The 25162-nt window shown below is 60.1% G+C and overlaps 1 protein-coding gene across 3 annotated transcripts in view; it reads left to right on the top strand.

Moving 5' to 3' along the window:
• Nucleotides 1-19904, top strand: part of Cars1 (cysteinyl-tRNA synthetase 1) — a 54550-nt gene extending 34646 nt beyond the window's left edge. For all 3 annotated transcript variants that reach the window (XM_046444895.1, XM_046444894.1, XM_046444896.2), the window contains 15 exons: nt 307-395; nt 1677-1798; nt 4653-4765; nt 5314-5442; nt 5789-5918; nt 6007-6110; nt 6537-6634; nt 6846-7035; nt 7584-7652; nt 10016-10097; nt 15515-15595; nt 16256-16323; nt 18513-18572; nt 19009-19092; nt 19626-19904. In XM_046444895.1, the coding sequence (XP_046300851.1) occupies nt 307-395; nt 1677-1798; nt 4653-4765; nt 5314-5442; nt 5789-5918; nt 6007-6110; nt 6537-6634; nt 6846-7035; nt 7584-7652; nt 10016-10097; nt 15515-15595; nt 16256-16323; nt 18513-18572; nt 19009-19092; nt 19626-19760 (1554 nt within the window). In that variant the 3' untranslated portion in view covers nt 19761-19904. The remainder of the gene's footprint in view (nt 1-306; nt 396-1676; nt 1799-4652; nt 4766-5313; nt 5443-5788; nt 5919-6006; nt 6111-6536; nt 6635-6845; nt 7036-7583; nt 7653-10015; nt 10098-15514; nt 15596-16255; nt 16324-18512; nt 18573-19008; nt 19093-19625) is intronic.
• The last annotated feature ends 5258 nt before the right edge of the window (nt 19905-25162 follow it).

The raw sequence follows: 25162 nt of genomic DNA, 5'->3' as shown, positions 1-25162 counted from the left end.
GCTGTCTGCGGCCTCTCTTGGTCCCATAGTCGTCCCCAGAGCTGGGCCTACCATCCATTTTACCACAAAGGAAGAAGACTCACACTGGCGCAGAGCCAAGGTAGTGAGGCAGGGACACTGGTGACCCAGCCAGCTAGTCGGTGCAGTGGGGTCCCTCGTGGCGCAGGCCCACCCGCGTGCCTGTCCCTCAGCTGGACTGTACGAGGCTTCCTGTTTGACAGACAGGTGATGTGTTCATGGAGTGTGTTCCTGGGAGGCTGAGGTGTTTGGAAGGGACATGCTGAGACTTGCCCTTGTCACCCACAGGTTCTGCCTCCCGACGCCTTGACCCGGGTTAGCGAGTATGTGCCAGAAATTGTGAACTTTGTCCAGAAGATTGTTGACAATGGCTATGGGTAAGAACAGAGCCCTCCCTCAGCGCACAGCCCTCTAGAGCAGCAGCTGCCCAGCCCCTGTCCAGGCCTGGAGCAGGGGAGCTTGTGCTCCTGGGTCACCTGGGCACTCGCCCCCTATGGTGTTTGGCCCTGCGTGGAGCTCCCGGCCCTGCCGCTGCCATCTTGGATTGCTGTGCACACGGCCGTGGGTTCCCGGCTCTGCGGTGGCTGCTGTGCAGTAGGTGTTGAACTGTGCAGGCACCTGGTGGCTCAGGGCAGGAAGCAGAAGGGACAGGTGGTGGCGGCACATAGCCTGTCCCGAAGCCCCATCAGCCATCCTCCTGCAGCTCCACACAGCCCTGGGCTGAGGAGCAGGTGTCTCGCTGACCAGCCCCTCCCGGAAGGCCTAGTGTCCTGCCCTGGGGCCACTGGATGAAGTTTCTGGAAAGCTCAGCCATTAAGACTGTGGCTCACTGGCCAAGAGCAGCTGTGGGTGTGCAGGGCTTCGGCTCCTCGTGGACGCTTCAGTGTGTGTGTCCTGGGGTCCAATCCCAGGGGCAGGGGCATGTCACCAGCATCCTGTTGCTCAGCTGAGGTTTGAGTGCACACACTACCCACCGTGCTCTGATGAGCACTCCATCGTGTCCACTGCAGGGACACTTTCCGTGTTTCTGAAGTTGGCTTTCTGCAAAGGAACCACAGTGGAAGCTAGCCGGGGTTCTGGAGCCTGTGGGCCGTGCTCGGTGTCCTAGGCTGTGGAGGGCCTTGGGCCTGCCCCTGGGTGGCTGCCCTCCCCACCCAGCTGCGTGTTCTGGCCGAAAGGGGAGCAAGGCCCCAGCTGTGTCTGCGGCAGCACTGGCTCTGACGTGAGAGGCCACCTCTCCCCCTTATCCCAGGTTGCTGCAGGCCACCATGAGATTGGGGCGAACCCCCTTCAAGGAAGACAGGTTGTTAGGCCTGGAATAACCTGGAGGCTCTTGGAGAGAGTGGCATGGCCCCGGGTGGTGGAGTGCAGGTGGGGAGAGGTGACGGCATGCTGTGCAGGGTGGTGTCGTCACTTCAGGCTGTGGCGCCCAGTAGCGGGTTCCCGAGGGACATACTGCTGGGCAGTGGCGAGGCCTCTCTGTGGTGGGCGGGAGCCCCCACTCAGCCTGCGCAGCTGGCAAGTCTTCCCAACAGCCACGGTGAAGGCGGAAACAGGAGACACAGGGGACCTTGGCTCTCGTGACTCTGCGGCCCTTGGATTCAGACTGGTGTCCTGTGGCGTCTACTTGGTCCCTGAATTCCTCTTTTGTCTTTCAGCTATGCTTCAAATGGGTCTGTCTACTTTGACACCATGAAGTTCGCCTCTAGTGAGAAACACTCCTATGGCAAGCTGGTGCCCGAAGCTGTTGGGGACCAGACCGCTCTCCAGGAAGGGGAGGGTAAGGAGCACGCCCAAGGGCGGGACTGAAAGGAGCCCCATGCAGCTGCGCTCCCCCGGGTGGCCAGCAGCAGGTGCTGCTTCCTCTAGAGGGACTTGAGGGCCTGTCCACACTGGACCATGAAATGCATTGTTTCATACAAAGCCAAGGGAGCGGCCACTATGCTGTCCTGACAAGTGGCCTGGGGCCTTGATTTGGGGGGCTGCTGTCACTATACATGAGGTTGGAACGGACGGTGAGACTCTGGGATGTGAGCAAGCGTCCTGAGTCTCTCAATCTCCAGCCACATTTTAAGCAAGGACACCAGGCTTCCCGAGCCCAGGAGAGCCCCAGCTGGGACACCTGGTCCCCATTTCTCCAGGCTCTTCCCACGAGTGAGGCTGGGGTGTTTGCAGGGCAGGTGTGGCTCCCGTGCTGGAGGCGCTTCCCACCGAGCCCTACTTCTGGAGGGCAGTTTGGCCATGAAAGTTGCTTTTCAATCAAGCACTTTCACCTGTAGGGTTCTAGTCTGGAGAAACACTAACACCTAAAACAACCCAAAGTCAGTGAAAGAGGGCAGGCTGGGCCGTTTGGGGACATGGGCCTTCGGCCCGCGGCATTAAGGCTCCAGCGTTCACAGGCATGGGAGGAGGAGTTCATGGAGATGGAGCACCTCCCCAGAGGACTCGGAGCCCCAGCTGCCGCTGCATGCCGTGCCCTTCTCAGGAGCAGAGTCAGCAGGCCAAGAGGAGCGGGGCGGGAACGGTTGGATATGGTGAAGGGGCAGAGATGAGAGGGGCAGCTCCAGAGCACTGCTCCTTTAGGCTCCCCCAACTGGGCAGCGGCAGAAGGTCTGCATGTACCCCAGAGTCGCTCTCATGGGGACCTCATTCTCCGAGCACAGCGCAGTGTGCGAGGCCCTGGTGCTGTGGGGACGTGCAAGACAGAGGCCTGTGCCTGGCGCCTGGGTGGAAGGGAAGCCACAGACAGATGCACGCAGCCAGGTGCGGCTTGTGCACTTGGGGGTTAAGGGGACACAGTGGGCAGACGAGGAGCATCGGAGGATGGCAAGACAGCACGGGGGGTGCAGATAGACACGGGGGCAAGGTGAGGGACCTGGCAAGCCAAAGGCTGCTGCTGGAGCAACGCAGAGAGGCTCGTCGCCCACAGGACACATCAGACCTCTGACTTGCTAGGTGCTAGGAACAGCAAGAGCAGAGCCCCGCCTCAGATAGGAAGGGTGGCAGAGGGCACACTCACCCTGGAAGGACATCTCCGCCCGCTCCCAAGGGCTGCGTACCCCTCCCGTGGCGGTCTGCTCCCTGTGCCCAGCGAGAGGAAGATGCCCTCAGAAGGACTGTGCAGCTGGTGTGTGCCCCATCTCCTGGGAGGCTGAGGCAGGGGTCTTAGGTTGGAAGCAGCCTGGGGACATAGTGAGACTCGGTCTCAAAATAAGGTAGAGGGGCTGCGGCTGGGGCTCAGTGGCAGGGGCGTGGCTAGCAGGAATGAGGATGGGAGGGATTGTGTGATTTCTTTCTCAAAGAGTCTGAAGCAGCCAGCTCTGCCAAGCAACGGCCTTTAAGGCCTTGGCGTGCGAGAGATACGATCCTTTTCTCTGTGGTGTTTCTAAAAGTAAGTCATGGATTCGATCCCCAGCACCACCACAAAACAAAAGTAAGTCATAATACGTGGACACTCATGAGTAAATATGCACAGCAACAGCTAATTGAAAACCTGCACGTAGGAGGGTGTCATGGAGCCACATCCGGCCATGGTTTGAGGGACTGCTGGTGGCAGACCAGCAAGAGAGGGACATGAAGACATTTCAGTCAGGTTGTCAACATACCCAGACGCTGACTGTGACGGTTTCTGGGTTGAAAGCTGGTGGCCATCGTCCTCCATGTTCAGGGCATGTCGCTGATCCTGAGGCTCGGGCTTGGGCCCTCCTTGGCATGGCCATCCCTCCCAGTGTCTTCAGGGAGGCTCAGCTATGGCCCCTCCACAGCTCCTGGCAAGATGGAGTCTGTGCCTCCTGTTCCAGGGCACACAGGGGGAGGTGTCACCAGGGAAGGGTGCAAGTCTGGCCAGCCAGGCTCTTGAGGGCCAGGCTGGGTCTTGGTGCCCTCATGCCTAGAGCTCTGCCCCTCACCAGGCCAGGTGGTCCTCAGTGTGGAGCTCGGCTGGCCTGTGGGCCATGGCCACTACACTGCTGTGCCTGCTGCTGCCACCTGTCATTCACCAAAGTACACAGAGGGAATGTACCACGAGTCTAGCAAAATGCCACCTCCCCTCCTGCAAGTCCCCAAGGGCTGCTGGCCCTCGGCTCATGGCCTTCCTGGCTGATGCTTAGCTGCTTCCCCTTGTGCCCCTTGTGAGCCCAGGAGGGAGGACACTGCCCACCTCCTGGCCCTGTAAGCTTGCACACAGCAGCTCAGCTATGCCTTGTGTCCCCAGAACTCACAGGCTGACAGCTATGCGGGCCATCGACCCAGGGATCCCCCCTGTGTGGACCTGGGTTCCCACACACTGCCCCAGTGAGCTTCACACCAGGTCGCCTCCTTGCCTCAGCCCAGAGCACCGCAGCCTGACCTAGAGGTGTGGAGAGCCAGGGCTGCAAGGAGGCAGGGTGAGGTGGGCCTCTCTGCAGCCCAGGGATTGGCTTGGCCTTGGCACGAGAACGAGTACTCTGGAGCCCACAGCAGCGTTTCCTGAATCCACCCTGTCAGCCCCAGTTCCTGTCACAGCAGACGGGTACTAGGGGGCATACTAGAGCAAGCCCGGGAGACGGGCGGGCCGCAGAGCAGCTGTGGGAGGGTGCTGGACACCCTGCAGGATGTGCCGAGTGAGGAACCCTGCCCTGCCCTCCCGCTTGCAGGCGACCTGAGCGTCTCAGCTGACCGCCTGAGTGAGAAGCGCTCGCCCAACGACTTCGCCCTGTGGAAGGCCTCCAAGCCGGGAGAGCCGTCCTGGCCGTGCCCCTGGGGGAAGGTGAGTGCGTGCCGGTGGGCTGGGCGCCTGGCACCAGCACAGCCCTGTCCCTGAGGGCAGCTCTGCATGTGAAGAACTTCGGCACCAGGGCCAGAACCTGGGGCTGGTACAGCACAGAGCCGCCTGGTCCTAGGGACCAGATGTCACACGGCCTCCCTGGGCCTCCAGAAGCCACTTGCCTTCCTGGGACTTGTACTGTCCGTCTGTGAGGGGGTGATGGGGGTGGGTTAGATGCCCCCACCTCCGCAGGCCCTCGTCTGGTGCCCTGTGGACTCCGTGGGAATATCGCTAGCTCTAGAGGGCGAGGTGGCCTGGGACAGCCGTCCTGCCTGCAGTGCTGTGGGAAGGGAAGCGGTCATTGGCCTCTTGGAGTGCTGGGGTGCTGGAAGTCGTCCCGGGTTGGTGTTTGGGTCTGGCTTTAGACTCTACAAAAGGTCACTCTGAGTGTTTGTGGGGGAGTTAACACCGTCTGGTGAGCTCAGAGGCTTGAGGTTGTACTTGGGGCCATAAAGGCCCCAGCAGGCAGCATGAGCTGTTGACGTCTGCAGGGTCGTCCGGGATGGCACATTGAGTGCTCTGCCATGGCAGGCACGCTCCTGGGAGCCTCGATGGACATTCACGGAGGGGGGTTTGACCTCCGGTTCCCCCACCACGACAACGAGCTGGCGCAGTCAGAGGTGAGTGAGGTTGGGAGCCCTGCCAGGCCTCGGGAAGGGCCTCTCCGGGTACGTCTTGCCTTTTGCATTGGGGCTTGCAAGGAATTTGACCTAGTCACGGAGCCTGATTTCCCACACTGACAGCCTGGCCGTTCTGACAGAGAGGCTCAAACTCAAACCAGTCGTGTTGCTTGTTGGCAAGCGACCTGGCATGGTCCCTCTGAGCCTCAGTTGCCCACTAGGAAAGGCAGCACTTGCCCAGTGGACGCTGCACAGTGCGGCAATAGCGCGTTCAGTGTCTGGCTCCCCCCGGAAGGCCAGGCCCTGGGGACGCTGGCCAAGCCATCCTTCCCGTCTTCCCACGCAGGCGTACTTTGAAAATGACTGCTGGGTCAGGTACTTCCTCCACACAGGTCACCTGACAATTGCAGGCTGCAAGATGTCGAAATCGCTGAAGAACTTCATCACCATCAAGGACGCCTTGAAGAAGCACTCGGGTAAGCCTGCCGCACGCGCACCCTCAGGTAGTGGCGTGGTCAAGGGGGCTACCGGGGACTGAGGCTGTCTTGTGCCTTCGCTCCGCAGCGCGGCAGTTGCGGCTGGCCTTCCTCATGCACTCCTGGAAGGACACGCTGGATTACTCCAGCAACACCATGGAGTCGGCGCTGCAGTACGAGAAGTTCATGAACGTGAGTGCCAGCTCTCGGCGGGGTGGGAGGTGGCGGACAGCAGCTCCACCGGCACCTGTGGTCCATGCAAGCGGCATCTCCCTCCTGCTCTGGCAGGCAGGGCACGGCATGGGGGAAGGTGGCTCGGGCCATGGGATGAGGGCACGCTGCCCCGAGAGGGCTGGCAGCTCGGCAGGTGTAAGAAGGTCCTGTCCCTCCTGTTCACGAGGATGGACCTTTTTGACTTGGGCTTCCTGCCAAGCACGTGTCTCACAGGCTCAAAAAGAGCGCGCTGCGGTCCCGGCTGTCAGCTTGGTTCTCTGTGGGCCTTGGGGAACTGTGGTTCTTCAGAATCTGCCTGAAGTAAAATCCCATCAGGACGGTTCATCCGAAACGTCTAGTGGGAAAGTTGCCTGAATGCTGCTAAACCGACTTTCCTAACCCCAGGAGTTCTTCTTAAACGTGAAAGACGTCCTTCGAGCGCCTGTTGACATCACGGGCCAGTTTGAAAAGTGGGAAGATGAGGAAACAGAACTGAATAAGAAGTAAGTGGAGCCTTTTCGTTGGTGTTTGTGGGCATGTGCTTGTTCTCTTCAGCCCAGGGCCTGGCCGACTATGGCCGGGCCCCAGAGCCCGAGAAGCTGGTCCCCAGGACATGCAGCACCTGCTGCCGAGCCAGCCGTGCTTGGGGAGCGTTTGGAGGATTGTTGTAGATGGTATCAAGTCTGACTGGGTTCCTTGTTCTTTCACGTGTAGCTTTTATGACAAGAAAAGGGCAGTTCACGAAGCCCTCTGTGACAACGTCGACACCCGCACCGTCATGGAAGAGATGCGAGCCTTGGTCAGTCAGTGCAACCTCTATATGGCGGCCCGGAAGGCTGCCCGGCGGAGGCCCAACCGGGCCCTGCTGGAGAGTGTCGCTGTGTACCTCACCCACATGCTGAAGGTAGGCAGGTGCCGGAAACCCAAGTTCTCTGGCTGCATGGCCCCGTGACGCCCCGTGGTGGGGAAACAGGCCTCCGTTACATGCACCCTTGGAAGCCAAGCCCTCCGCTCCTCCCGTCTCCACGCGTCAGGAGTTGAGGCTGCAGTGTTGTCCCTCTCTACCCCGTTCCCACCTTGGGGTCTGGAAAGTGAGACCATGTCCCAGGACCCAACTCTGAGCACGTCTTGTGCAGAGCCACTTCTGGAGCAGCACTGCCACAGCCCGCAGGACCTCGGGGTGGCTCTCCTGCCTCGCCCTCTCCCCATTGTCAGGCTGGGGAGGGCCAGAGTGGCCACCTGAGCCAGGGCCCAGCTGGACGACAGGCCTGCTGTGGGTTTTCAAGCTCTCGGAGCTGCTCTTCCCACCCTTCCCTGGCCGTGGAGACCCACCAGAAAGGCTGCCCTCCACCAGGCCCCGCGTACGCCAGCCGCTCGTGGGCTGCTGACCGCGCGAGACGTCTCACCTGTCCATCCTGCACATGGGTCATGTGCCATCTCTTTCTTCCTTAGATTTTCGGGGCCATAGAAGAGGAGAGCTCCCTGGGTTTCCCAGTCGGAGGGTCTAAGACCAGCCTAAATGTGAGTAGTGCGTGCCTGGGCCCACGGGTCCCTGTCCAGGGCCTCAGGCCACCCACCCTTCCCCCCTGCTTGTTCCTCTGGAGTTCCAGGAGTCTCCCCAGCCTGGCAGCCCTTAGGCATACTGAGACAGGCACAGGTTCCTTCCCCACCAACCCTGCCAGTTGCATTTCAGATGTGGCTTTGCAGCTGCACCTTGGCATGTGGAAGGGCGGCCTGGGCAGCTGGCTGTTAGGATGCCTTTGCTGCCCTGCTGTCGTGAGCTCCAACCTGGCACACCTGGCTGAATGGGTCCTTGATTGCCCCTGCCATGTCCTGCATCCCATTTCCCTAGTATCCATGTAAGTGGGATGCCAGGACCCCAGAGGTGCCAGAACCCATGGGTGCTGAGGCCCTGACATGTACCGGTGGGTTTTGTGCATAAGCCACGTGTCCTCCTGCAGTGCATGCCGTCGCTCAGTGGTCTGTGAGGCCTAATGCAGCGCCAGTGCTCCCCATGTGGTGGCTGTACCGTGGTGCAAGGGTGATGGGAGAAAGGCCTGTGTGTTCAGGGTGGACACACTCGCGTCCCTGACCGTTGCCATTCATGGTTGGCTGCACCCAACATGGCTTCACTGAAGGTCACGCATATAGATAGAGTGCTGGCTGGAGAGCGCTCCACTACCTCTCTGTCCTGTGGCTGGGCAGAACCAATGCCAGGTCCAGTCAGCTCTAGCTTTGACACTGCGCCCAGGGGCTGTGCACGCACTGCTATCCCCTGCTCTGGGAGGCATGAGAAGGTCATCCTGCAGAGTCACCATGCCAGGTGTGAGCATGCAGACAAACCCGCCCTGGCGGGCTTTGCTCGGTGCAGTCTGCCTCTCCGTTTGCAGTGATGTCAGGCTCCTCCGCTACGTGAGGGCTGCTCATCTCCGTCGTCCTCCTACCCCCCTGCCCTGTCGAGTGCTCCTTAGTCCTCCACCAGAGGGCACGGGCACACACTGAAGAGGACCTGCTGCTACCTGATGACAAGGTGCTCAGCGCAAAATAAAGGCACGACCTTCAACCTGCTTCCTACCGATAAGCAGTGAGGACCCCTGCAGGGGAGCTGCGAGGCTGCTTCTGGTGCTTTCCTGAAAGAAAATCTACAAGAGCTGTTTTGTTTTCATGTGCAGACAACACTAGGGTGTTTGTTTTCTTTGAACAAGAAGCAAAAGAGAGCTCCTAGGATAGTCATCCGTCTGCCTTTGAGTCTGTACCAGTGTTTGTGGTCTTGAACTCTGCTGTGGCTATGGCCTTCACATAGGGCTCTGTGCATCCTCCATGTGTCCTGTTAGCCCCTCTGAGTCAGCTCCTTGGAAATAGCCAGCCATGAGTGAGTGAGCCAATGGGACGAGCCTGCCAGGCCCAGTGTCCCGCGCCCACAGCTCACTCTTTCAAGTCATGTGCACCAGTTGACTTTCGAGTCCCAAATGCTGTCAAGCTGAGGAGGTGGCACCTGTTCCTCTGCCTCCTGGGTGTTGGCCGTGCATCCCAGTATAGTCAGTCAAACCATGGGGGGTCGGTAGTCCCAGGCCTCCTCGAGACAGACCCTGTCGCCATCCAAGAGCCCCCTGGGCACCCTGCTGGCCCAAGGCTGGTGCATGAATAGAGAGAAAGACCCAAAGCCACCAGGAAGCCCGGAGTCTCCACTGCACGGGAGACGGCCTCTGCCCAGGGGTCAGACGGGCCAGGATGTTCAGCTCAGACTGCTGGCTCCCAGGCCCAGCCAGCTGGTGGCCATCTGTGTTGTATCTTGGTTCTTGAGCTACCCCGTGACCTGGAGGCAGAGACCTTGCTCAGAAGCCATCTTTGATTCTGCTGAACAGACAGGAGGAAGGCGCAGGAAGAGTGGCCGGAGCTTTGTTCTGTGCACTGCTTCGCCCATCCAGCGTCCTCCCTCCTGCCTCCTCCTCAGCATTCCTCTGTGGTCAGTGCTTGTGCAGATGTTTAAGTGCGTGAACACCTCGGCAAGTGCATGTGGGACTCACGAGCAGCCCAGCGGCCACTTGTAACATAAAGAAGGTCCTCACAGTTCTGTGTCTGCCCTGCTGGGAGCATGCACTTAGTACTGTAGAGGAGCTGCTGAGCACCTCTGGCCAGAGCGTACAGGAGGCTCTGTGCCCTCTGGCCCATGTCACCTGTGCTGCAGGCCCGCAAGGTGCTTGTCACCGGCACACCTGTAGACCATGTGTTGGGGACAAGGTGTCAGGCTCTGGGACACTAGGCCCCGCAGCACTGCCCAGGCTGTCCCCGCCCTGCACTACGTTTCTGAATTGAATACCTGACGAGGCATTCAGTCACAACACAGGCGAGCTGCCCTCTGAGCCCAGACCTTCTTTCCGCAGCTCGAGTCCACAGTCATGCCCTACCTGCAGGTGTTGTCGGAATTCAGAGAAGGAGTGCGCAAGATTGCCCGGGAGGAAAAAGGTGAGGCCATTGTGCAGAGAGCAGGAGCGGCTCTTCCTCGCTGGGTGAGCACACAGCTGCTCCTCTCTGCGCTGCAGACCCCGCGCGTCTCCCTCTGTGGGCTGCCCACACGCTGCAGGCCCCATGGGGGCAGCACAAAGGGCAGAGCCTGGCAGGACTCTGGGCGAGAGCTGCGTGCACTGCTGTGGTCATCCTGCAGAGCCATGGAAGGCGCAGTTCCGCTCCTGGTGAGCCGCCGAGCCCAGGGCGGGAGCCTCCTGCTGGGGGGGGGTGGTGCTCCCAGAGTCACTGTTCTGCGTGGGGCTTGGCAGCGGAATGCCTTCATCTTGGGGGTCCCCCGCGAGGGCTTTCTGTCTGTGCTTCATTCTTGGATATCCTGACATCCTGAGTGTGTGAGACTCGAGATTTGGGAAGTGCTGGGTCTCTGCGCTTTGGTTTTTTGGCCAGTCCGTGCAGGTTGTTAAACCTGGCAGTAAGTGGTGTCCCGCGGCACTCTGGCTTCTCATGCCGCAGGGTTCTGAACCTGTGGCAGCACCACTGACGCCCGTCAGGATGCAGGGTGGCCTCACCAGCTGCTTTCCCCCACGCTGTCTTGTCTGACCTCACGGTTTTACAGAAGAGGAAAGCAGGGCCTGGAGGAGGCGGCGACCGTCCCCTGCCCCGCTCAGCTTGGTCGGTGCCAGGAGCCTGTGGTGCTGAGCCTCCACTGTGCAGAGAGCATCCTGGGCTCACTGCAGGACAGTGTCCAGGCAGGTCAGCGTCTAGGCCACGTGGCTGATGGTGGAGTGCAGGGCACCCAGGAGAGCCTCGGGCGGGGGGGGGGGGCTGCCTGTTTTTGTTGTTGGTTCGTTTTGGATACCAGGAGAGTGCGCTTTGATGTCTCGTACTTGAGGTTGTTCGCAATGGTCGTGTACTCGTGTGAACGTGGGGAAGTGGCGTCTGCTTCATTCCACTGTCTTTCCCCTTCGCCTTCCCTTCCCTTTATTCCCCTTTGTCTAATCCAGTGAACTCCGTTCCCCCACCCACCCCACATGGTGTGTTAAATCCACATATCAGAGAGGACATCTAGCTCCTTGACCTAACATGATAGTCCAGTTCCATCCACTACCAGCAAATGGAGAGGCTGCCTCTTGAAGGAGGATGCGAGGCGTGGCCAGGGGGAGGCTCGGGACCAGGTCCAGGCCTGTCTTGTGCTGGAGAGCAGAGCAAAAGGGAAGACGACTCTCAGCCTGCAGCTCCTCTGGTCAGGGGGAGTGCAGGACACGTCCAGAGGAGGCGGGCTGGGTGACCCCATTCCAAGGCTGCCTCTTGTGCCCATAGAGGGGCCTGGCCTGCCCAGCAGCCAGTGAGCAGGCTGCAGGGAGCATTTGGTGCTTGCTATCTCACCTGGTGCTTCTCAGTGATTTAAATCACTTTCACCAAACTGAGAAGCACCTGATGGCCCACTGCAGAGCTGTGTAGATCTCTCAATGTCAGCAGCCCCCATTGCCATCGCTGGGGTCCTGGGCTTGGAGCAGTGGCCCTGTGGGCAGCTGGGCATTTCCGTCGGCCTGTCAGGACATCGGAGGCTGAGCCCAGGACTCAGCCCCCAAGGGCACACAGGGAGCACACCTGTAACATGACTTCCTGAGCACACCCCAGCCCCAGGAGGAACTCGGGCACGCAGGCCAATGGGCTCCAAAGGTGGCCTGGCCATGCGGTAGCCACAGCACTGCAACACTGACCAGGGCAGGGTGTGCTTGGCCTTTAGAGCAGCCCCAGCAGGCTGGCCTCAGAGTAGCTTGTTGGCTGGCTTTTTGCTGTTTGTTTGTTACTTGGAGAGAGTGGACAGCCAGAGAAGTGGGTCATGCCAAGGGATGGGATCACCATGCTGTGCTCACATGCAGCACTCCTCTGCCCCGACGCTCAGGTGGGCTTGCAGTCAGCTTACCTGGGCCAGAGACCCCAGGGCTCTCTGGACAGTCCAGGGGCTGGAGGCATGTGCTGGACGTGGCTCTACCCACACAGCAGCAGCAGCAGCAGCAAGTGTGGCTCTGATTCCCAGCACTGTGACAGGCCCAGGAGAAGGAGAGTGGGCCGTAAGCTCCAGAGTGGACTGAGGCAGCAGTTCTGCCCAGGCCAGGCCAGGAGGGAGCAGGGGTCAGGGGAGCCTGGGACAGGGCCTGCAGGGCTGGGCAGACCTCTGTCGCCTGTGGTCACCCCCCATCGCCTCTTTGATATTCTCTACGGAGGTTACCACCGTGACTGTGTTTGGTGCACTGGGCATGTCCACTCTGCTGGGCAGCCACCGCCACCCCCAGGCTTCTGCTCTCCCCAGCCTGGACTCTGTTCTCTTGAATGTGACTCCCGCCCTCCAGCCCTGCTCCCCATCCTACTTTCTGTCTGAATTCGAGTGCTCCAGGGATCTCATGTAAGTGGAGGGCAGTGTGTCCTTCTGCACCTGTCTGCCCCCACTTAGCAGAACGTCCTCAACTCTTCCACGTCCCAGCAGCCTGAGGATTTCCATCTGTTTGGAAAGCTGAGTGGCATTCCACAAGGGGCTCCTGCGTCTTCCTGCTCCCCGGGGCTGGATCGCCGTTGCCTTGTGCGGCTTCTCCCCAGTCTGTTCTGGGCAGTAAGTTGCTCGTGGCATCACCTGCTTTCCATCCCTGTCCCGGACTCCACTGACAGGAGCCAGCTCTGATGGGTGCCCTGGGGCTCTATGGGCACATGCTCCTGGGGCAGTATGCAGTGCCCACCAAGAGGGAGAGAGGAACAGTCGCCACCCAGGGTGCTGACGGTCACCCCATCCACGCGAGCAGGACACTTCTAAGGAGTTGCTGACTGAGACAGCCACAATGGACCCTGTCATTCAGGAGCATCTCTAGTCAACAGGACCGTGAGTCCTCATGGCTGGCCCAGGTGTCCCCAGGAGGTGCCCTGTCTGGGGACCACATCCAGGGAAGGCCATGCTCCTTTGCTGTGCCCTTCGGCCTCCAGGGCAGCTGTGCCTGGTCTTCTGACCTGGGGACGCCTCTGCTCAGGCGGCCTCGGACGTGGAAGGTCCCCTCTCCTGCCTAATTCCCCTGTAGGTCCGCATTCCCAACCCCAGAAAGCAGCTGGCCACAGACCTACACCTAGCCAGAGCCGTTTTGTTTCCTTTTGTTTCTGTGTTGGGTCCTGGGGAGGGAGCCCAGGGGCACTCGACCACTGGGCCCAGGGCCCTCTACCACTGGGCCAGGGACCCTGTACCACTGAGCCACGTCACACCCATTTTAAAATTTATGTATTTTGAGGCAGGATCTCGCTAAGTTGCCCAGGCTGGCCTTGAACCTGCAATGCTCCTGCCTCGGCCTCCCAAGGTGCTGGGATTACAGGTGTGCGCCATCACGCCTGGTTCAGGCCTAAACCTAGGTAGCAACAGAGAGTTCAGAGGCTGGTCTTCCGCCCCCAACTCTTGGGTGACAGAGCCCGCGCTCTTCTGATGCGTCCACCCAGCCTGCTTTCTGTCTGTAGATAGCGTCCTGGGTGTCGGGTACAGCATCTCTCATGTGGCACCGTGTCTCCAGTGTCTGCCAGCTGGTTGTGTGGCAGTGCTTTGTGCCTTTTCAGGGCTGAGTGATACTCGGGGTGGGATGGACCACGTGTGGCTGTGGCCGTGGCCGTGGCCGTGCAGAGTGCTGCTGTGGTCTTGGGGGCCTGCACTTGTTCAGTAGCAGAGGAGAGAGCAGGCCAGGCCCGAGGCACCAAAAGGTTTCACGGGCCTGGAGGGAATTTCAAGCCGAGTGGGTACAAGCAGGCCTCAGCATGAGGGCAGGTGGCAAGTCCTGCTCCTCAGCTCTGCAGAGGCCAGGTGGGCTGTGGCGGGGGGTCTCCCAGGGAGTGTGTGTTGTGTGTGTTGGGAGCGGGAGGCCTCCCTGTGCCTGCTCTAGGGACCCCATCACAGCGGGCAGGGTCTTGGCCTGAGGATGAGGATGGTTGGCATCCTATTTGCCTGTCACACCCTGTGTTTCCCTGGTGACATTTGACGTGGGCTGGAACAGCAGATGTGGGTTAGCACTGAGGCAGGGACGGTCATAACCATTGGGAGCCAGCTGACAGTGTCCACTGTGAAAGAGGGACCATCTGCAGTGGTGGGCATGGCTGAGGTACTGCAGATGTTCACATTTCTAAGTGGAGGTCCTTCCCCAGCGTGACAAGGCCCTGCGAGTTGGGCAGTGCAGTCCGGGCGGGGGCGCTGGTGTTGGCCCCCTGCCTGACTGGGCCTCCCCTCGGGTCCAGCTGCGTTTCCTTTAGGAAAGGCTGGGTTGGTCGTGGCCAGAACTGTCTGAAATCAAGTCCTTCAGGGCTCTTGGTTTCTAAATGTGACAGGGACGGAACACTGGCCAGACCTGGAGTGGGCCCACGTGGGCCTAGGAGAGCTGTGTTGTGTGACTCCAGTGGCCTCACTGTGCTCCATGTTAAGTACCCCAGCCCCACCCCAGAGCTACAGCCTTCCCACTGCCCTCTGACCAGGTGCCAGGAAGGGATGAGTCAGCTGGTCACTGATCTTGCCCTTGGCACCAACAGAGAAAGCGACTCAGAGATTGGGAATGCCTAAACCTGCAGGACTGTCCGCAGTACAGTCCCGGTGTCCCACCACCCGGTCTGCTGTGCTGTGTCCTTCGTGAAAGAGCGCTTCAAGCGGACTGGCCTTGTCTTGTCTCCTCCAGCCGTGTGCTTTAGGGGTTCCCCTGCCTTTCATCCTGACACAGCCCGGTGGTCAGGCTGAGCCTAGGTGCTGGATAAGCAGGCTGGGCTACCCAGCCTCTGTCCTGGACCCCCTTCACCCAGCTGTGTCCTGGCTCTCTCAGGGCATTTACAGTTGGTGGCCTTGTCCTTCTCCAGCACTGAGGCCCATGAGGGGAGCAGGGAACGCTTTCAAGACTTCAGGGGCACAGGGCACAGGCCCTGAGCAGGCACAGCAGCAGCCCGAGAGGCCTGACCTACCGAGTGTGTCTCCTTCAGGATCCTGAGCCAAGATTTGGTGGCCAGGAGTTCCCAGGGCCTTTACCTGGGACCAGGGGCGCTTGGTGCCTTGGGAGCCTCGTGGTTGTGCAGTAGGAACCTGCACCAGGAAGAAGCCTGGCCCTGCTTGCTGCACCCGCTCTGGGCATCCCAGACACCCCCTGGCAAGCATCCCAGGCACTGGCCACTCTGCACAAGCTTTTGCTGGTCCTCAGGCTTACCGTGGGAGGTGGCTACTAGGCCTGGGCTCTTCTGGGCTCTGGGAGCAGCACCCCAGGTTCCCTGATGGAGGTGGCCTTGGTAATCTCCGGGCTGCTTCCGCTTCCCACAGAATCAAGCTGGTGCTTCTTCTAGGCACTGGGGACAGTGCGTGGTCCGGGGGACCTGGGATTCCCTGCATGTCTAACAGAACCACTTTTCTCTGCCAACAGTCCCTGAGGTCCTGCAGCTCAGCGATGCCCTCCGGGATGACATCCTGCCCGAGCTTGGGGTGCGGTTTGAAGATCACGAAGGTGGGTGAGCCTCTCAACCTGCTTTCCAGAGATCTGGGAAAGGACACGGGAGGGGACACACCAAGAATTCCTGAGGGCCCCACAGTTTTATGACTTCCTGATAAATCCCCAAGTGGAAGCCAAGCACAGTAGTGCTTGCTTGTAATCCCAGAAACTCAGGAGGCTGAGCAGGAGAATCATAAGTTTAAGGCCAGCCTTGGCAACTTAGCAAGGCCCCGTCTCAAAAAATAAAAGGGAGTAGGGGTGTAGCTTAGTGGTATAGTACCCCTAAGTTCTGCTCTCAGTACCAAAAAAAAAAAAAGGAATCCCCAAGTGGAATCTCCATGTTCTTCCCAAATGTCCCTAGGTGTCCCCAGCGCAGCAAGGCAGGCAGTCTTCAGGAGGGTAGTCGTGCTTTGTGATGTGTTTGGGCCTGACAGTCCAATGCCTATAGTCCTCTGGCCTCTACTGCCTTTCCTTTCCCACACTCAGGGAGCAGCCCAGGCGCTGTAGTTGTCACCGTGTCACACCTTGCCTGGTGACAGTGTGAGCCGTCAGGCAGGCCCCCTGTTGTCCACAGTGTGTGGCGTGGGGAGCTCGGCTGATGGCTCAGAGGCTGGCAGGCAGCCTGCAGGAGGACAGGTGCATGGGCCCGCGTCTCACCAGCTGTCTGCTTTTCAGGACTGCCAACGGTGGTGAAACTGGTGGACAGAGAGACCTTACTAAGAGAGAGGGAAGAGAAGAAAAGGGTTGGTAAAGTTGGAATGACTGTGCTTGATTCTGTTGAAAACAAAACACCTTTAGGGTTGTTGCATAGTTTACTTTTAAGAATTTACATTTATGCTTTTATTTTAAAATATGCCAGTGCTGGGCTGAGGTGTGACCTAGTGGTGGAGAGCTTGCAACATGTACGGAGCCCTGGGCAATCCCCAGGGCCCAAACCAAACAAATCCCTGTCCCTGTGAATGTCCGAAAGAAAAGTCAGCTCCGCAACTGCCCGACAGCCTGAACCCAACAGCAGGCCGTCTTCTCAGCTGGGGGGAGGCGAGTGACAGCAGACCCTCAGTGCCGCCTGGCTCTTCCCAGAGTGCCCCTCCCAAAGCTCCTCCACCCCAGCGAGACCCCGTGATCCAGAGATCCCATGTTCAGAGACCTGGCTGTCAGTGGGAGAAAGAACAGGAACAAAAACACATCAGAACTGCTGGACTCAGCCTGTGAGGTGCCCTCAGGGACATGTGGATTCCCAAGCCACACAGGAACGGGGAGTGGCACTGAGACAGGTGGGCCCCGGGGGTGGCCTCCAGAGCAGGTTTGGGCCGGGCCACTCGAGAGGGACTTGGAGAGGAGAGGTGATTGACAGAGCCAGGGTTGGGTCTGGGGATGGAGTTGAGAGTGGCCTGCGTTGGCACTGCAGCAAGCCCCCCACCCCCCAGGAGCAGGGCCCAAGACTCAGGTGTACACAGACTGGGTTTGCAGGGCCTGGGGACATGGGGAGGAGCTACCCATCAGCTGAGGAGAGTCAGCTGGAGCTGCCTGGGGGACTCCAGACAGTCACAGGGTGGTGACCAAGGAAGGTGTGAAGGGAGCCTGCCCTAGAGGTTGTGGCGTGACCTCCCATAGAGGCCCTCTCCATTTCTGTCACACTTGCTCTCCCCAGCCTGGGTCTCCGTCCACACGGGGCTCCCCTCCTGAACTGAGCAAGCACAGGCTCCTTAGGGGAGGTGTAGCCTGCCAGCTGCCTGGAGGTGACCAGAAGTTGGCTGGGGCCTTCCTGCACCCCCAGCCAGGGGTGGCCCAGCCTCCTGCCCACACATCTGGCCCGAAGCTGGGGTGCCTTGGCGAAACCTCTTCCCTCTGAGGCAGCAGCTCGTGGCTCCTCCAGGTCCACGGTTCGGGCCAGGGCTCTCACCACTGCGGCACGGAGCCGGGCTCCCAGGCCCTCCAGCGTGCCCCTGCCTGCTCTCCTCCAGAGTAGTCCCTCCGCACACGAGCACTCCTGCCTTGAAAGGGCCCCGAGTCCTCCTAGACAGGCCACCGTTCCTCTAGCACACTGCCGTCCTGGCGCTCTGTCGGCGCCTTCCTGCCTCCCCTCCCCAGCCCTCCCCTCCCCTGTGACCTTGCCCAGCCCACCGCTTCTCTGGTGTCCACTGGGCATTGGCCATGACCCCAGGCCCCAGCCCAGAGCCCACCTGCCATGCTCCTGCACTTGGCTGCTTACCTCATAGCTCCAGGAAGCCAGGAGCACCCGAAACCCTGGACATCCCAAAGGAATCAGGTTCTCGGCTCCCCGAACTTGTTCCTCCCTCCCATCGGTGGCAGGCACCTCCGTGCCCACGGCAGCCCGAACTCCCGACGCAGGCTTGGCCTGACCTCACCTGAAACCAGCCTGCTGCCTCCACCACCAGCCCCGGGCCAGGCCTCCCCAGCCCCTCCCCTGGATTCTGCTGGGTGGAGTGGAATCCTGGATTTTGCTCACCTCCTCCTGTCCCATCTCTTTGACTGCCCCAACGCTGGTACCCGTTCCTTGGCGCTGCTGGCCTCTGCCCTCTCCCCATCCTGCCTTGTGCCCTTGCTCTCCTGGGTACCATGACCTGTGCAGGTCGTCCCCAGGCCCCACTAGATGCAGCCCCCCTTTCCAGACCACGTTTGTCCTTCTGGTCAGTGTCCTGCTGTTGTGCCTGAAGCTTTTAATGTTGGTTTTGTCTGCTGCCCTGTCCTCACATCCAGAGCATGGTGGGCACCCAGAGGGCCACTGAGAAGCTCTGGAACAAGGGTCAGCCACTGCTGAGCACAGGTGTGCCACCTAAGCCCAGGGCACCAATCTGTCTCCCACTCCAAGGGCTGGGCTGGGCTGGACAGGAGTCCAGCCCTAGGCCAGGTCGTGGGAGACAGCAGGAGGACTGGGACCCTGGCTCATTGACCCTTTCTGTTCTCCTAGGTTGAAGAGGAGAAGAGGAAGAAGAAGGAGGAGGCCGCCCGGAGGAAGCGGGAGCAGGAAGTGAGCACGTCTGCTTGTTGGGGGGACTCCCCTGGGTAGAAATGCACTGTGGCCTGGGCCTTTGTGGCTCTTGGCCTCCCTTGGACTTGGCCAGGCCCCGGAGCACCCTCTAAAGGGAGCTCCACTGTGCCCCCACCTGCCTTCCTACATGGTGCCCTGGAACCTGGGGGTCCCCCCAGGAGGGAGACAGCCAGGGGAGCCAGCCCGCCCATCACCACACCGGGCAGCTCTTGCAGTCTGGCTGCTCTTGGGACGATTGACAGCCTTTCCTCTGTTCCACGACCGCGGGCCCCTTGAGTTCCTGCCCTGGCTTCCACATCCCTTCCAGCCATCTGAGCTTGACAGCAGTTTGGGGGCTGGGGTGGGAGTGGGCATCCTGGGGACAGTGTAAAGCCCCTGCCTGCTGCTGGGTGGTTATGACCCTACTCTGCTGCAGGCGGCGAAGCTGGCCAGGATGAAGATTCCACCTGGTGAAATGTTCCTGTCAGAAAGTGACAAATACTCCAAGTTTGATGAAGATGTAAGAAATCCTTCTCCACATTTCAGGACTCATTAGACCACCCTGAACTGGGGCGGCAGGAGTTCTCAGCCGTGGGCATGTGGGAGATTCTAGGGGAGGCTGGGGCCCAGGGGGTGTCCTCCTAGCAGGTGCCTCCACCTTGCTCCTGCCTCTGACAGTGGGAGTCACGGCCTGGGCCGGACTTCGGATGGCTGAAACAGAACCCGGCAGGGCCTAGGGCCTCGGGCCCTCAGCCGGCCCAGCTCTGGCCCACCCTCGGCCTCCCTGCCAGGTCGAGGTGTATTTGCTGCACCCCTTCAGCATGGTGGGCCCTGACAGAGACAGGGTGCCCAGACCCTGGTCGCCATTCTCCACGGTGGCCACGGTCTTAAACTCTTAAGCCAGTGCTGCTGGGTCAGCATGCTGGACCCTGAGCAGGTGGTGACCAAAAGCCCTGAGCAGAGGACGCGGCCACAGCAGGGAGAGGCGCGTGGAGGAGGAGGAGGGAGGAGGGTGCCGGGTGGCGGCCTGGCAGCTGTGTGTCGCCCTTGCAGGGCCTGCCCACGCACGACACGGAGGGCAGGGAGCTGAGCAGGGGGCTCTCCAAGAGGCTGCGGAAGCTGCATGAGGCGCAGCAGAGGCTGCACGAGGAGTACCTGCAGCTGACCCGCAACAGAAGCCCGCCCTGACGGCCGGCACTGAGGCTTCCGCCCAGGCAGCGCCCGCGCTCCTGTCCTGTGCACAGCTGTCCTCGCCCCGAGCAGAGGACTGGTTCACGTCGGTGCACGTGGCCGTCGCCCTGCAGCATTACCAATAAACCCTGTGAACAGTGAGCCCTGCCGCCCTCTCTGCCGCCGACCTCCACTCAGCTCCTGCTGGAGCTGGCAGCCGGGCCGCATGGTCAGCAGGTTGTGACTTCAGCGCTTGGTCAGTGGAGCCAGCGGAGGAATTTCCCCACATGCCAGCAGCCCGGCTAATCCCTGCTGTGTGGGTGCATTTGGAGGTATTTGAGTAGGAAAAAGACCGGCTCAGCCTGGCGGATCCCGCTGGGCCGCAGACAAAGACCGCTCAGTCTGCCTGTGCTCTGATGAACACGCACACTGCAGGTTTCCTAGAGCAGCAGGCCAGTGGCTGCGGGTGGGCCCCTGGCCAGCTGCCAGGCCTGCCACGGCTGACGCAGCCCGGGTCTGCAGGGCTGGCGGGCGAGATAAGAGTCTCCACACCGGGGGCGTGTCCTCCCCACCAGCTCCCCACAGGGTGCTCACTCCGGCTGAGGGTCTGCCCTCAGATGTGCCCAGCCGGCCTTGGTGGAGCGTTGTGCCAGGGGCAGAAGCCCCCCGTGCCTGTGAAGGCTGGTGTGGGCCAGCTCCGACTGGACCAAGGGCAGGCATTGGTGTGGGTAGGGGACCACACACTTGGGGGGTGTGGCAATGCCCAGTGGTGGACGTACCCTGTCCCTATGGTTTGGTTCTGCCTGTAGGAAGCTGCCCTGAAGGCCCCCACAAGTGTGAAATGTGGCAGCATGAGACTGTGTGAGGCTGGTGCAGCCCTGTCCCTGTAGGACCTTGGCCCAGAGCTGGCGGGCTGTCCTGTGCAGGCTGACTTTGTCGGTCTTTTGTGTGTGTGTGTGTATGTGTGATGCTGAGGATTAAGTCCAGGGCCTTGTGTGTGCAAGGCAAGCACTCTACCAACTGACCTATATCCCTAGCCCAAACTTTATTGGTATTTTATATTTAAAAGAAAAAATTCCCCCAGACAGCATTAAGCAGCCTGTCCCAGTTAGCTATTGCTACATAACAGACACCCCAGAACCTGGTGGCCGAGAACCATAGCCATCGACTACACTGGCCAGGGGCTTGGCAGGCAGTTCCTGGCAGTCAGGCAGCTCATCTGAGGTTCTCACCTGGCCCTGGGCTGGGGCTGCTGGGCACCTCTCATTGCTGTGCTCTCTCCCAGCGACTTTGGAGGCTGTGTCCAGAGAGAAGAGCTGGAGGGTCCCAACTCCAGAGGCCATGGCATCTTCCTAGTGGAGACCATCACAAAGAGCCATCCACGTCCCTGGGGAGGAGCAGGACAGGTTTTGAAGGAATCTGGGGGGGACCAGGAAACCACAGCAGCTATTTCCCAGTGTGCTGTCTGCCACTGTGGCCGGCTTGGTCCTGTGGTGGGCAGGGAACTTCATGGCAGGGAGCAAGTGGTGGAGCAGAGCCGCTCTCTGTGAAGGCCAGAAGCAGAGAGAGAGGAAGAGCAGGGCTCCCAGTCTCCCCTCAGGGTCAACCCCATAACCCTACCTCCTCCCAGTTGGACCCCCCCCCCCACCTCCCAACAGCACCATGGGCTGGAGACTAGGCCTTTACACCTGGGCCTTTGGAGGACATTCAGATCCAAACTATGGCTGCTGGAAACTGATCAGCATAGCTCAGAGACTGGCCTCTGCTAGTCACCTCCGTGGGGGCCTGCCCAGGCCAGGGGTGCACAGCAGTCCAGCGTGACATGGTAGTTCTGCCTCTAGTAACATTGGTATGGCGTTTCCAAACTCTATGTTGAGACAGAGCAAATAGCACTGATGTCAGCAACCAGGATTTTAATGTAAGAGATAAAATACAAACTTAAAAAAAACAAGTTAAGTCCCTGTGCTGTTCCGTATGAACTGGACAAAGCAATATGACCTGATTGACAGTGTGAGCCGCAGAGTGTCTCCTGGCTCTAGACGGGAAGGCGACTCCTTGGAGCAGTGAGTGCGCGGGCTCTGCGGGGCTCTAGATGCTGCCACCTCCTTCAGAATCCGCCAGTACAGACGTGGGAAGCCTGGACTCTTTGTGTCCAAAGAAGGACACTTCTAATGACTGATGGAGTCACAGCAAAAGAATATGGGCGAGCCAGTGGCATGTATGCTGGCTGGGTCTAGGAATCACACTAAGGGGAAAGCTCATCTCAGAGGTCATATGCCACCAATGTAGGTACTATTCTCAAACCTAGCTATGGGGGTGGTGGGGGTGGCTGCAGGGGACAGCAGGAGGTCACCTCAGTGGGACAGTGGTGTGTCCTTGTGGTGGCAGTTAGGCAGCTCTGCCCATGCGCTGGCCTCATGGGGAGCCACCCACTGCCAGCATGGGTGCCTGCTACTCACCTGGCATGCTCTGGCCCTGCACAGTGCGGCCTCGGGGCTCGCGGGACCCTGGCACTCGATCTACAGCTTCCCCAGGAGCTCCCCTTGGCATGTCTGGGACAGTTGGGGCAGTGGAGAGTGTGATAGCTGGAACCCAGGAGCCTCTGCTCTCCCTCAGAAACAGAGCCAAAGAGTACTGTCACTCCTGGAGCAGCTCTTGTGACAGCCCTTCCTCTACAAACCTGTTGTGCATAAGTGACCGCATCAGGCATTCTTCCTCCTTTCATGGGACTGTTTCAGGGTCACCAGATGGCCCAGCTAAAGGGAAGACTTGCCCAATGTTGCCCACTGGTAGAAGGGCGACCCTTTCTGGTCTTGATGGAGTTGCTGAGACGGCTGGAGAATTCCAGGGGCTGCATAACGCACCGTGGCAAAGTGTCCCCCCACAGGTGACTTGTGGGTTCTAGGGAGAAAGGCACAGTCACTTCACAGATGCCGAAGGGGCTGGGGTGTAGCTTGCCCGGCCTGCTCAAGGCCCGGGTTCCATCCCCAGCACCACAAAAAGAAAAGATCACATGAAGGAGACAACGTCCAGCCTGATGGAGAAACAGGCTCTTTGTGCCCTCACGTGCCTCCAGTGTCCTTCCCTGCAATGCCCTGTCATTTAGGCACCCCTCCCTCAGTGGCGGCACCCCCACGGATGGGAACAGAGATGCTGCCCACCACCACCACCGGCCCTGGCGACTTGGCGCAGCTAGCCAGATGCCGGTCTGCCTCCAGAGCTCAGTCCGCCTGAGGGACCACCTGCAAGGACAGGGAGTCCAGGAGCACAGCACAGGCCAGGTTCCCTGAGCTCCGGGTGGCAGGACCCAAGAGGAAAAGGGCTGCTGACGGCCACAGCTGGTGGCAGCACCTGGGAGGGCTGCTGGTGCAGAGCCAGAGCCACGGGGTGAGACCCTCCGTGCCCAGGAGCCCGGGGCCACCTTGGGAGTCTGATACCAGGGCTCCCCAGCCACCGCACTTAAGCAGCATCTGGGGGTTTTTACACCAAGACCCACCCCTCTCCTGCCCTCATGTCAGTGTTACAGCAGCAGGTGGCAGGGACGGAGCTCATGGGAGACTAGGGGACAAGGCAGGGGTGGCAGACTCCCTGGGTACCCACAGCTGGAGGACAGCTGAGATGGAGGGCCAGGCAGGAGCGTGGCTTAGTTCAGGAAGAACAGGGACCCTCCAGGTGAAAGGGACCTGGGCTGAGTGGGCAGTGGCTAGCCAGGCAGGCTTCTGTCCCCCGAGTCCAGCATGACTGGGCTCTAAGCAAGGGCCTTGTTCTAGCACCACCAGAGCCTGGAGCCTGAGGGCTCAGGAGCAGAAGTGAGCATGCCCCGACTCCAGCGTCTCCAGGAAGGACCAGGGACTTCAGGGAGACGGGCTGGTTCCCATGTTCTGGGTGTTGGGTTTGAAGTGGAAAACCTGCTCAGCCGGCTCCTGAGATCTTCAGACACGGGTCCAAAATGCCCGGACCACACTGTCCTCTGGGGCCAGAGCAGCGGCCACTGTGGGTGTCTGGCCCCTGTGGATGGCAGAGCAGGGGCTCTCAGTGAGGGTGGTCAGCAAGAGGCCTGTCCCCTCCCACAGCAGTGGGTCAGGCCTCAATCTCAGCCTAGCAGCTCTGAGCATTCAATATGGAATGTCCAGAAATTTGCAGCCCCACTGAGGCAAAGGGTTCACCCCACAGGGGCATGTCCCCTGAGAATGGCCACTGACACAAGAGAAGCACCAGATTCTCAGGGCATTGTACTGAGTTGAATAGGGTCCCCATGTTCATGTTCATGTTCATCCTGGACCTGCAGATGTGACCTTTTTTGAAATAGGGTCTGCACGTGTGATTAGATGGGTGAAGATAAGGTCATCTTAGAGTTGGGGGCCCTAAATCCAGTGTGACTGGCTCTGTGTAAGAGGGGCACACAGGCTGTGGTCCTGCCTGGATCCTTGGGAGGAGCCCAGCCTTGCTGAGGCCTGGATTGCGACTCCCAGCCCCCAGAGCTGAGAGAAGGGACCACTGTGGCTTCAAGCCCCCTGGTTTGTGATACTTTGCAGCAGCCACAGGAAATAGACACCAGTCTCATAAGTCACTATTCCCTGTAGCAGAGAAACGACTTAGTGCTTTATGGAAATAAATCCACCCAAGAGCCAAATGAGATACGGAAAGGGCCTGGAAAACGCGGGCACAGGGAAAGGCACATCAAGAGCACCGTGAGCTGTCCTCGCCCCCATCCGATGGCGACAATGAAAGACAAAACACAACAGGCGCAGTTGAGGATGTAGAGAAAAGGGAGCCCTGGCACAGTGCTGCTGGGGACATCGTGGGAGCAGCACGGAGGGCCCTCGAACACGGAAACAGAACTGTGCGGGACCGCTGTCCCGCTCCCCAGAACCACCAGAGCTGACGTTGGCACGTTGAAGACACCGCATGTGCAGGCCCTGCGCAGCGCCCTCTGCGGCCATCCATAAGGAGTCCTCCTGGGTGTGAGTGCAAAAGCGTCACGGAAGAGCGCTCAGCCACAGAGAGCGTCCTGCCATGTGCCACGAAACCAAGGGAACCAGAGAACCTGAGCACAGTGACACACGCCAGGCACAGGGACAAGTGCTCCGTGCTCACTTCCGCAGAAGCTAAAGCAGGGTCCCAAAGCAGCCAGTGAGGCAGTGGCCACAGAGCCCGGGCAGGGTGGGGGAGGGTGGCTGGAGAGAGGAGGCACACGGGCTCCGGGTGCAGCTGGGCAGGAGGACTGACTTCTAAAGTGCCATGGCACAGCACAGCGGAGGAACTGGCTGGCGGCAACGGAGCACTTCCCGACAGCTGGCACAGAGAGGGTCTTCACGCTCCCGCACACAGAACTGGTGGTGGGCACGCCAGTGACCCCGACCTGATCAGTACACATTGCCCCCCCCCCGGCATGGAAATGCCACTGGACCCCATCAACA

Source organism: Marmota monax, unplaced genomic scaffold, assembly GCF_021218885.2.
Source record: "Marmota monax isolate L192 unplaced genomic scaffold, Marmota_monax_Labrador192_F-V1.1 WCK01_AAM20220418_F8-fsc00038, whole genome shotgun sequence".
NCBI classification, from domain to species: domain Eukaryota; kingdom Metazoa; phylum Chordata; class Mammalia; order Rodentia; family Sciuridae; genus Marmota; species Marmota monax.
Note: the sequence above shows the minus strand (reverse complement) of the source record. Positions and strands in the feature narration are given on the sequence as shown.